General features: G+C 38.8%; 2 protein-coding genes across 6 annotated transcripts in view; both read left to right on the forward strand.

The window, feature by feature from the left end:
• The window catches only part of DDX59 (DEAD-box helicase 59), a 36,072-nt gene extending 31,407 nt beyond the window's left edge, over positions 1–4,665 (forward strand). For 4 of the 5 annotated variants that reach the window (XM_087732960.1, XM_087732958.1, XM_087732959.1 and 1 more), the window contains exons 8-9: positions 712–971; positions 4,544–4,665. In XM_087732960.1, the coding sequence (XP_087589086.1) occupies positions 712–971; positions 4,544–4,580 (297 nt within the window). In that variant the 3' untranslated portion in view covers positions 4,581–4,665. Of the gene's footprint in view, positions 1–711; positions 1,056–4,543 lie in introns of those variants that run through there. The other variant, XM_087732962.1, reaches the window with a different exon arrangement.
• KIF14 (kinesin family member 14) overlaps positions 4,632–12,437 on the forward strand; it is a 30,582-nt gene continuing 22,776 nt past the window's right edge. Inside the window, exons 1-6 of the mRNA XM_009474414.2 lie at positions 4,632–5,737; positions 6,118–6,372; positions 7,792–7,879; positions 10,056–10,154; positions 11,731–11,783; positions 12,122–12,152. Coding sequence (XP_009472689.1) covers positions 4,632–5,737; positions 6,118–6,372; positions 7,792–7,879; positions 10,056–10,154; positions 11,731–11,783; positions 12,122–12,152 — 1,632 coding nt within the window. The remainder of the gene's footprint in view (positions 5,738–6,117; positions 6,373–7,791; positions 7,880–10,055; positions 10,155–11,730; positions 11,784–12,121; positions 12,153–12,437) is intronic.

The raw sequence follows: 12,437 nt of genomic DNA on the forward strand, positions 1-12,437 counted from the left end.
AACTGATCTAACTTTGAAGTTAGCCCTGTTCTGACTAGGTGGGAAGGACCTCTGGAGGTATCCAGTCTCATGAACTCTGAAAGTATTCTGTGTTGCTAACTGCAGCACACCTTTGTGGTTTTTAATTATCTTTCCGCTAAAGTTTCAAGCAAGTTAGTAAATAAATAAAAATGGTCTTTCCTAACATCAAAACTATACCAATATTAATACACTATCTCTTCCTAAATGTCTTTGTAGGTTCTTTTCTAATTTGTTCAAGCACTTTGGATAATATTGAGAAATAATTTTAAGTTACTAGAACATTGAATGTAAAGGGCTTTTTTATGGTCATGCTTGTACGTACCGTGCTTGATACAAGATACATGTATGTGGCATTACTATAATGAATATCTTTTTAAAACGTTTTGTTCGGACCAGATTTACTGTAAGCCTTTGCCCATAGGCTATATCACATATCTCAGCACCAGTATTGGACTTCTGGTATGTCCCATAAGCAAGTGGTAATTTTAGATGCATTTAAGCTAAAGCTTCAGATCTGCATATCTGGAACTCGGGAAGTTTATTAAAACTTTGTGCTTAGAGGATGAGATAAAGAGATTTGGCCTTGTCACTTAGGTTAGTTGCTGTTTTATAACAGAAAATAAACTTTAAGGATATATGAAGGACTTCCATTTAATATTGATAACTTGAAATGAGTTTTTGCTTTTTCAGGTTGGAAGAGCAGGGAGGTTGGGTCACAGTGGAACTGCAATTACTTTTATCAATAACAACAGCAAGAAGCTCTTTTGGGATGTTGTGAAGAGAGTAAAACCAACGGGCACCATTCTTCCCCCACAGCTGCTTAATTCCCCCTATCTTCATGACCAAAAGAGAAGGGAACAACAGAGACTGAAACAATTACAGAATAGTCTCGTAACAGGAGATAATATCATGGACATTATTAGAAAACACGACAAAAATAATTCTCAGAGGTAATAAAGATATATTTATAGTTATCTTATGTAATTATAATGAAAGTGTGATTAAAAATAAATGCGGAATTATGATGCCTTGTATATTGCCTTCTTTAAAGAAGTTTATACATTCAGTTTTTAAGGAGTCTCATTGTTATCTCATCTTCATTTTTAAAAGCTTAGTACTGATTATTACTTTTCCCCAACTAGAAACAAAAAGAGTAGGTCTTACCTGCTGGAAGACGGATGACGTAAGTGTGGCGCTGGTGCTAGGGGTTCTGTAACGATAATAGATTTATATAGTTGTTAAGGACAAACTCCTACTATGAATCTGGTAATCTGAAGTATGATATTTATTATGATTTCTACTATTTTCTATGTACTGTTGCTACCACTTTAACATAATCTCATGTGAGGAGAAACTCAAGCTTTTAGCGCCCCCCCCCCCCCCCCCCGTGCTTTGTCTTTTGTCTCCCTCTACTGGAATTTTTTTAAAAACTTTTTCATATTAACTCAGTTGTACAGTATTTATAAACGCCAAATCTTTTATAAAACGTATATATCCTTCAGCAAGAGGGCAATTTTTGTTTCTGGTGGAGGTTTCACGAAGTGGTACTTGATGATCTTTCTCCTCCTGCAGCCTCAAACCTGCCCGCGCTCCCCTGGCTCCCGAGGGGGCCGGTCGCTGGGCGCCGCGTCCTGGAGGCAGCTGGGTGCCTGCGCGGCTGCCCGCAGCCGGCCGGCCGGCGCTCTCGCCGGAGGGGCGGGCGGAGCGGGGCTGAGCCTGCCGATGGAGGGGACGCCGCCTGCGCCGGGCGTCCTGCCCGTCAGCCGCAGGGTGTCGGCAGCGGGGCCTCCCCGGCGGGCGGGAAGGGCTGCCGACGGGGAAGGCGCGGGGCCCAGCCGGGCGCTGCGAGCAGCCCCGTGAGCGCCGGGCGGCCGCGGGAGCGAGGGCGGCCCCAGGCTCCGAGGGGGAGGCGGCGGCGCTCGGGGCCGCCCCCTTCGACGCAGCCCTCGCAGGAGCCAATCCCCGTGGGCCCGGCGCATTCAAACGGGGCAGGAAGAGCGCGCCGGCCGCCGCTGCTGCCGAGCGGAGCGGAGCGAGGGCGGCGGGCGAGGACGGGCCACGGTGAGGTGCGGGGCTCCCCCCGCCACGGACCCCGGGGGTGCGTATTGCTGCGGCGTCCCGAGGACCCCTGGCTGCCCGCGGCAGGGCTGGGCCCTCGTTTCGGGAGCCGCAAAGCCGGGTCGGCAGCGCGGGGTAGCGGGCTCCGGGCGCCGGAGGCGTTGCCCCCCGAAGTCCCCTCAGGCTCGGTCGGCCGGCCGGCCGCCGCCTTCTCCTCCCCCGCCCCCTGCGGCCGCGGGCGGGCCCGGCGGGGCTGAGGGGCGCCTTCAGCGGGGCGGTCGTGAAACAGGTCTGTGGCCGTGTCGGGAGTCTTGCGGGGGCTCGCCCGAGGAGGGGAGGTTCGCTGAGGGATGGTGGAGATGGCGATTCTTCCCTGCGTTTTCACCGGCTTTGAACACTCGGGTTTCATCTCTAGTTAGTATTTGTAATCAATTAAAAATGAGGAACAAGTGTACTTTTAAAAAAGTCTCGAACCTTCTTCCTTATTTTAGAATGAAGGAGCTTTTGATGAGGAGGTTTAAGTTTTCTACAGGAAAGCTTGTGAATATTTGCAAGGCACAGCTATAGCAACAGGAGGGGAGAACTTCTCTTCTTACGCTGGTTATTTTAAAGCTGAATGGAAAAGATGGACTTTTCAGAAAACGCTAAAACAATTCACGGCTCACAACCACAGTTCTTTATTTATTGACTGCTCGATGGAACCACAAAACGTATATTTTACAATTCACGTAACATAAGTAGTCTCCTGTATCAAACTGGATTGAGCAATGAATACGCTCTGGTTTGAAATTCTTGAAACTTTCCTCGCGGCTTGAGCCGTGAAAACTTTGTGCAGTCATGACGTGCGTAGAAGTGGGTGTAATTGCGTAAATTCTGAGAGTACTCCAAGAGCTATGACTTGAAAGTGTAGCATTAAAAGAAACTTCTCTTGGAGCAATGGTTAAATGGTTGCTTCTACATCACTTGCTCTCATCTTGCTTTCCATTTTTTTCCCCCTGACCTTCTGCTCCTTGTTTTAATGATATATGCAATTTTTGAAGGATCTAAGGCAGGTGACTTCTTGTTGACTTTTAATAGCAAATTAATTGCAGCTGGCAAGTCTGTAGTGGGTAGTGATGTCAAACCTGTAACAACCCAGTAACTATGATGCATATGCAACAGTGAAAATATACTTTTCTATACAGATTGGATGTATACAGCTTTCTAAATATTTACATGTAGAAAGGATGTGGAATGCATTTTACAGTTTTTCTTCTGTCCCCTAGGCTAGGTATCTTTGTTTTGCTAGGAGTGTATGTACTATAGTGAACTAAAATAATGTCCAAAAATATTGTTACAGTCCTCTTTATTAACTGTCCTGTTCTGAGAGTGGGTTTTATATATCAAAATCCTGAAAAAACAATCTGCTTTCTGTGTTCACAGATTGCCTATTCAACATTAATAACTCTGTTGTTCTATTGGAGTCTGTTAAGTGTGTGTTGTGGTTTAACCTGGCAGGCAGCTAAACACCACACAGCCATTTGCTCACTTCCCCCCTCCCCAGTGGGATGGGGGAGAGAACTGGAAAGAAAGAAAGAAAAAAAAAAAAAAAAAGGTAAAATTTGTGGGTTGGGATGAAGACAGTTTAACAGGACAGAAAAGGAAGGAAAAATACTACTTATAATAATAATAATGATAAAAGAATATACAAAACAAGTGATGCACAATGCAATTGCTCACCACCTGCTGACCGATGCCCAGCCAGTTCACGAGCGGTGGTTTCCCCCCCAGCCAACTCCCCCCAGTTTATAGACTGGGCATGATGTCATATGGTATGGCATAGCCCTTTGGCCAGTTTGAGTCAGCTGTCCTGGCTGTGCCCCCTCCCAGCTTCTCTCTGGCAGGGCATGAGAAGCTGGAAAGTCCTTGACTAGTGTAAGCACTACTTAGCAACTACTAAAACATCAGTGTGTTACCAACGTTATTCTTATACTAAATCCACAACGCAGCACTATACCAGCTACTAGAAGGAAAAAAAAACTAACTCTCTCCCAGCCAAAACCAGGACATGGTGAAACACTAAGAGCATAAATAGTTGTGGGTGGATGGAGGCACAATCTTGAATTCCCTTTCTTTGGGGATTGTGGTAGATCATTTGGAAGAAATGTCCATGGTGATCTTTGCTAAATAGTTAGATCATTCTTTGTACCAACTGGTGCTTCTTCATGACATTTGGTTTACTTTCTGAAACAAATCATAGAACTCAATAAATGGAATCAAATAGCCTACTACTGGCGGAAGCAGTCATTCAAATATAGAAGAATGGCTTTTTTTTTTTAAGTACTGGAAGGAAAAGGGAATACTAATTGTTATTAATGTTTAGGGACATATATTTACTGCAGTATATGCAAAGAGCTCCCCATGCACCGAAACATAACTCACACTGGACATGAGCATCATAACAATGTTTCCTTTGTCTCCCTAGATTCCATACGAAGAAGCAACTAAAAATAATCTTTTAGTAAAGGTGTTGTACTTATTAAAAACCTAATGTTAACTTGCTGGAAGACAAAATGCCGATTTACACAGTTCCTGCAAGAAGTGCCTCTGAGGCACAACGTACTACCGCTTTGCAGAAGACTTCTTCACAGAATACCAGCAGCAAAGTGTCTGGGCAGCACCTGGAATCACAGGTGTCAGAAGAAAAGGATAGTCTACTTTCATGTTCTCAGAATAAGACTGAGGAAGTAAATAGGACCTACGTGATTTCAGCCTGTAAAAAAGTGAGTGACACATCAACTACATTTAAACCTGAAGGCAGATTAACACTCCAGAGGAGAACTGGAGCAAGCAAAAAGTCAGTGCCCAGTAGTGAACAATTGCATGCAAACACAACACAGGGCATGGAAGATACACAAATGGAGAAAAAACTTACTCTGCAGAGGCGCGTGAGGACTGGCTCCATAGAGAAGAGTAAAATCAATCAGAATACTGTGCCTGGAATAGAAAATAATGACTCTGCTACACAAAGAAATTACAAGATTGCACTTCCACCAAATGTTAATAATAATGATAGCCACGATGTTAAACCAAGCTTTAAGTTAGCTGAGGGTCAGTCAAGTATGAAGTTGCAGTGTAACCTGAACAGCAAGGATTCCTTTGGCTTTGTGGATGGTCTGTGTGAAAAGGATAGCTGCACAAGTTTAAAATATCGGACAAGTGCTGCTGACACAAAATTTCAAAATGAAGTTCCTAAATCAGGACAATTAGTTACCTCAAAATATATTACTAGGGTATCAGGAGAACAACTGAATGAAAAAGGCAATATAAATAAGGTAGCTGGAAAGCAAAGGTTGCAACACTTGATGATAAAACATAACAGTTTGGAAAGACCAAGGACGCCAAGAAAAGGTTCAACAGAAGGGTTTAAGTTTACACCAAAGAACAGCACTTCTCAGGAGCAACCATCTCTGTCCACTTCAAATAAACGAACACCTCATCTTCAAACTCTAGCCAAAAAGAAAACTAGTGTCTCCAGCTCTCCTTTTGTGAGTAGAAGTTTAAAAGCAAAAGAGAACACAGAAACTCTAGCTGAGAGCAAGAGCACCGAGAGAGATGTTTTCAAAGTGGAAAACAGCAAAGTGATTGTAGCTGTGCGTGTACGGCCTTTCAGTAACAGGTTTGTATCCTGGGCTTATTTCTGATGCTAATAGTAGATTTTATAGTGTGTGTTGATTCCTGCTTTGTATTTGTTGACTTGTTGAATCGTTGGCCCAATAAAGGTATAATACATACTTTGAAATTAGCCGATATTTCATGCAGCATCAAGAGAAAGATTTTATTAAGAGGTTGAATTCACTTTATAGGTGTTCGAGGCTATTCTTTACACATTCATTAGCTGAAGTATTTTGCGCTTGAATACTTCGTATGTTCATCAAACCTTTTTAACAATGATTACCAAACTTTTTATTTTCCATAAGGTAGTTGATTGTAATTACTAATTTAAAGCATGTAGCTTATACTTTTTAATTTTTTAAATTTTTTCCTCCTTCCATTCAGAGAGAAAAATGAAAACTCACTCCCTGTAATCTCCATGAGTGGTTCAGAGACAGCTGTACGAAATCCAGCCACAAACCAAGTTTACAGCTTCAGTTATGACTTCTCTTTCTGGTCTTTTGACAAGTGTCATCCTAATTTTGCAAGTCAAGCAATGATTTATAAAACTTTGGCAGTGCCACTCCTAGAAAGAGCTTTTGAGGGATATAACACTTGTCTTTTTGCTTATGGGCAGACTGGTTCTGGAAAATCATACACGTAAGTTCCTAATAATAACTGTTAAAATTCTGTAGGAGCCAATTGTTAAACAATGTAAAGTCATGAAAAGAGATTATATGGAATAGATTTCATAGTTATTGACTTGTATTAAAATGTTTCTGCATATTTTAAAACAAATTAAACAAAAATAATTAAAACAATATTTATAATAATTAAGACAAAGTTAGCTGTAGAATATTTTTGTGTCTGACACTGACCTCTTTCTACATCTAGTGAAGAAAATAAAAGCTCTTTCCAGCGACTTTAGTGAAGAAAAGCCTTTATTAATGCTGAGAGCTTCTCAGACTCTCCCAGTGCTGTTGTTCACCACTGTTTGTTATTTTGTGCATGAAGTGACGTGTTTTAAAGTATATTATGTTTTTTGGAAAAGACCTTTAAGAGATCTTTCTAATTATTGTCTTGACTGTTTCAGAACTTAAAAAAAAAATAAAAAAACCCCAGATGTTTGTGGCACTGCTTATTTGAAATCTAATCTTTACCCAGAATAATCCCAGACAAATAATGTTTTGAGGGTTTATAGCCAATTCTGGACACCTTGTGTATATTTTTCAATAGAATGCCTAGTGAACTGTTTTGTTTCCAAGCATGCATCTATTAAAATCAGTTCTATGAGCTTTATAATTCCCATGAAGTACTATAGACTTCTAAATATGTAGTTGAGGATCAGAAATGTTTCTATTCAATTTATCATAGATATAGAATTTACACAGAGGTAGGATTTTCTTCTTAAGTGGGAACTCTGTTTTTACTTGTAATGTTTATTTACCTTGGCCTAAAAGAAAGATATGCTCAATATTGCAATTGTTATCCTATTTGTAGGTTTGTTGTGGTTTTTTTCTTTTCTTCCGCCTTCAGGTAGACACTCCCCTTCAGCAAGGCTGAAATTAATATCCGTAATAACGGCCTACACAACAAACTTCTGCTGACAACTATGTTGTGCAGCTGTGTGAGTCTCTAGACTGTAGCTGAATTAGTCCAGTACACTCGTGTTCTGCAGTGGCAGAACTGGACAGGAAAAAATTGTGCCACAGGTGCAGAGGGGCTTAGGTTACTGCACTGGCAGGGTGCAGATAATATAAAATGCGTGCATGTCAGGATATCAGACGTCTATAGGTTTACTGTTTCTAGTACAATTTACTCTTCAGTTGCTGTAGGGTTTTCGTTTGGCTTAGGTTTTCAACACATTTCCCAATGGATGTATTAGAAAAGACCTCTGGACATCATCTTGTCCAACTCCCTGCTCAAACAAGCACCAACTTAGATCAGGTTTATTTCTGTCACTTATTACTTCTATAACTTAAAAGCACATGGATTTTCAACTTTAGAGCTTTACAATTAATAATAAAACTAGCTATAGAGGGTTACAAAACAGAACTAGAAGGTCTTTTGTAACTACAGGATGATGGGATTTGATGAAGATCGAGGAATAATTCCAAGACTTTGTGAAGATCTTTTCATTCAAATAGCACAAATGGACAAGCAACAGGTAGTATGCTTATGCTATTGACCTTATATCAAATTATGAGGAAACTGATGCGTTTCAGTATTTTGATACCTGTTTCATTCTTTCATTTTATACCTTAGTGCTAATCCATTTATTAATGTCTGTATTCTTCTGCTGAGTCAAATCTAATTTCTGCTAGTAGCTCTGATTAACAGGGTTCCCTAAATAGTCAAAATCAACATTGTTTTGCTGCCTTAATGACAATAATGTAAAAAAGAAATATGGGCATGATATTTTTGATGTGTTGCTACACTAAGATTCTTTCCTCTATATGGCATGTCTTACAAGATAAGATTTATGTAAGAAAAGGTAGAAAGAAATCCTAGTGGGTTCCATGCCAGTGAAGGCATATGAAATAGAACTGAAAAAATATGAATTGATCTTTAAACATTGTCACATATCAAAGTGAAATACACTTTAATAGTATTCTATTTATAGTATTCTCGCTCAGTATTCTTGCTGAAAGGAAAAAAAAAAACCCTACCCCCACCTGGAGATTTTTTTTTTGTTAGGAATTTTAAATTTTCATTGTAAATAATATTTTGTTTTCCTCTCTGTTTTGAGAATAGATCTTTATTTGTACATAACTCTCTATGAAAGAGTGGTCTTCTGAGAGGGGGTGGGAACATTTCATCTGATCACAATGTATTTTGATTTGTCCTATGGCTATGGTATGTGGATTTTAAAATAACAAAGTAGTAGTCCTTTCCAGGGTGTTTTAATGAAGGGTTACATTCTATATCTGCCCCAATTAATTGGTGTAGTAATGGTAAACTTAGAGAATCATAACTGGAGGCACAATTAAAAAAAAAAAAATTAAACTACTCATTTTATGTCTTAAGAAGAAAAGACCCAAACTGAGAATGCAGGTATGCAAGGAGTTTGTTTGTGGGAATTCTTCAGGTATATTTATTTTTCTGTCTGACTGTTGTTAAGGCTTTTCCAAGACTGAATTTCTGGTACGGAATCACTTTTGAGGAACCAGCTTGAGTACAGTACAGCACCTGAGATTTGAATTGTGCACCTAAAGCTTTCCACAGCAATAAAACAAATCATAATTTGTGGTTAGAAACTCTGAATGTCTCTTAAAATTGTGAAAAGGCTTAGAAACTTACATCTACACTCTTTCTTGGGTAAGGAATATCTGATGCAAAACATGCTGGTGAAAAAGGCTGTTCTTTGTATTCTTTTTCTCTGTATGTTTGTCCATCTCTGTAAGAACTGACTCAGCTCAGTAGACATTAACTAAATTCAGTTAAGCTTATGCAAATTTTTCTATTTTTAACTATTCCAAATTTCTTTATTGCTTTATGCTTGAATTCTTGACTTTGGATCCTAATACCAGTGAACACATAATATTCTGATCCTATAGTAGATTTGACAGACAATGAGAAATCTAAGAAGGTTATTTTTTACTGAATTTGGCTGGAGAGTATAACTTCTAAAAAATGCAGAGCTGCTAGATATGTTTGTTATTCCTTTGCTTATGCATTCTGAATAAGTAATTCTGTTGATGCAAATTGTCTCAAATCTTGTATTTCTGACTTCAATGTTTTAGTTTTTTTGCTGCAGTCTTCCTTGTCTCTTAAAGGAAATTCCATTTTATTTAGAGAGAAAAAAAAAAAAAAAAAGACAACCTGGATGCCTTCAGAGGAAGATGTGTTTTGATGAAAAGTTTGTTCAGTACTTTTTAAATTCCTGTAGGTAGAATCAAGGTTTATCTTTCCATTAGGTCGTTCCATGTCAGGATGTTGACAACATCAATCCATGCCTTCTCAGTTGCATGTGTCATGCATGTAGAAGTGCAGTCCCTAAGGGAATGAGACTACTGCAGGTGCAAACAAAAGTATGTTTTCATGTACTAAAAACCCAACATTGAAGCTTCTGAAGTGGATGTATATACATGTTGGTTTGTTTTTTTTTTAAGCTTGGTAGTTATCATCTGGGAATGGCTGTGGATGGAATTCCAATAAATTGTATTCTTGGCAATAGCAGATCCCTGGTTTAGGATATAATTTCTCTTGGAAAGTCCCTTCAGTACAAATGCTTGTAATGTTGAATAGCAGGATCAGGTAATCTAGGTTAATTTTTGAAACAAAGGATGATGAAAATGTTTTGTGGACTATATTAATAACTCTTTTATTATTAATTTTATTAGATTTTGTATCATCTTGAAATGAGCTTTTTTGAAGTATACAATGAGAAAATTCATGATTTGCTTGTCTTTAAAGCTGAAAGCGGACAGAAGAAACAACCAGTAAGTTGCTCACAGAAACAAGTATGTGCATAATCTCAAAGTAGTGGCATCTGTTCTGTAAACAAAAATGCACAAATGACAAGTGATCATTGTTTTGTTCTCGAAGTACCTTAGATTGTTGTGAATAAGGGGATTCAAGTAAAAAAAAAATCTCACTACATGACTTTAAGTAAAATGCTTGGCACTTAAATGCTAAGCAAAAAAAGATTTTGCTGAAATAGAAACAAAACGATTCAGTAGAATCTCTCAAAGCTGTTGTTAACCTCTCTCCTTATCTGCAAAATGAAGATGATCTTACCAGCCTTTATATAAAGTCTCTTAGAGTATTATTTATCTCAATCTCCAGATTATATTAAGAGTCTTCTGTGCTGTATAATTTGAATTATAATCTTGTAATTTACATGGAGTTCTAAAATGGAAGGGTGACAATGTTAGGAGGCTTCCGATGGTGTTTGGGGCAGGAAAGGGTATTTGCCTAATTGTGTTTGATCCATCGGTCTCCTCAGTTCTCAGCACTACTGATATGTCCATTCACTTTCTGAAAATATCTGTGTATTGTTTATCTACTGGGATGCCTGTTTGCCACTGACTCTACATACCTAATTGCAGTCTATAGTATATTCATGAAAAAATGTTAATATTTGCAAAGGGAGAATATTTCCCTACTTTGTTTCTTCTGTGTATTTACATTGCCCGGCTACAGAAAACTACTATCACATAAGAGCTTAGCACCAAGGTGGATAATGTCTTTCAGATTCTTTGCCGTGGATAAGTTACTGCTTAGAGCCACGGGGCTGTCAAGAAGTACCTTTTTTTTCTGTTGGTTGGTTGTTTCCCAAGGAGCTGGGGGGGGGGGGGGGGGGGGAATCAGTGACCTGATTAACTAGTTAAAGATCACTGGTTAAACTAGTTTAGCTAGTTTTTAATGCTTGTGTATTAGAATATGTAAAACCATAAATTAAAGAGATTTTTGTTAAGTAGGGGATGTAGGGAAGGAATTTATCATGTTTGATTTATTAAAAAATATGAAAGTACTTTCTGTACTTCAACATATTGAACACTATACTGGCCACTTGTGTGTAAACTACAAGTATTAGTTTATGACAAAGAAGATATTACATTCAACTTGCTGTTGAAATAAGTCCTTTATCCTAAACTTGGGACTCATGGACTAGTTATATAGAAGTAAAGACTATACTGTCTTGTTTATAGTAGGATTGGTTTTGTCAGTGATTTTGAGCTAAGCTATTTAACTTGGAAACATAATAGATTTATGTTGCAGAAAAGATTTTTTTTTTTTCTTCCTTATGTAAATACCTTACGTACATGTTCTTGCAGTTAGCTCTGTGAGCAATGGCCTGGTGCAGTCTCCTGTGATTTCTCAGGCAGCTGGAAAAATTCAGTTGTAGGTGTTTTCCTGAGAATACTGTTCTAGACGATTCATGCTCAGTTTTGTTGATGATAAATGTCATACTAGGGATGTAGATAGACTTTCTCTTAATTTTAAGACATTCCAGAGTGCTAGGTCTAACTAACGCATGCCTAATAATTTTTCTTTTAAAATTATTCTCACCAGCTTCGTGTAAGAGAACATCCAGTGTTAGGACCATATGTGGAAGGCCTGACAGTGTAAGTCTTAACTGTTCTCATTTTAATAGATGTATGGTGTAATCCTGAAAGCGTGTGCTAATTATTATCTTGAGGCTCTATGAAAGCTTGTGTACTTGTAAATTAGGCAAGGTCTTAGCATCATGTAGTTTTACAAAAATGTGTACCCAGGTCTAGATTGAGGTATTTCCTGTAGTGTTGCTTTAGTAAAGTAAGTGTGTGGAAGTCTTAAGACAACTGGAGCTTTCATGGTATATTTGTATTTTGTCTGTAACTAGGGAAATGTTTCAGAACTCAGCAGGAAAAACTGTAGTAAGAAAACAGTCTGAACCCAAACTTTTCTTTTTCCCCCACCTTAGGAATGTTGTCAGTTCTTACTCTGATATCCAGGTAAGAGTTATTTGGTTACCAAAAGGGAATACAAATATTTCTACTTGCTCCTTCCTTCACTGCTGAAAACTAAATTCCATGGATGGGAAGAGAATACTTTACAGACTACCCAGTAGTCTATGATATTTCAGCTGATTTTGTAAAAGGATAATGAAGACTACTCCTGTGTAATGGAGCTAAGTAGATGCATACAGGCAAGTGTCACTTTCTTCACAAGGTTATCTATTAATCTTAAGTTTTAATTCCTCCCTTATAGAGTCATCATTTGTGTTAATAACTTTATTT

This window comes from Nipponia nippon, unplaced genomic scaffold, assembly GCF_047370975.1.
Source record: "Nipponia nippon isolate SJK-2023a ecotype South Korea unplaced genomic scaffold, ASM4737097v1 scaffold_5, whole genome shotgun sequence".
Taxonomy (NCBI): domain Eukaryota; kingdom Metazoa; phylum Chordata; class Aves; order Pelecaniformes; family Threskiornithidae; genus Nipponia; species Nipponia nippon.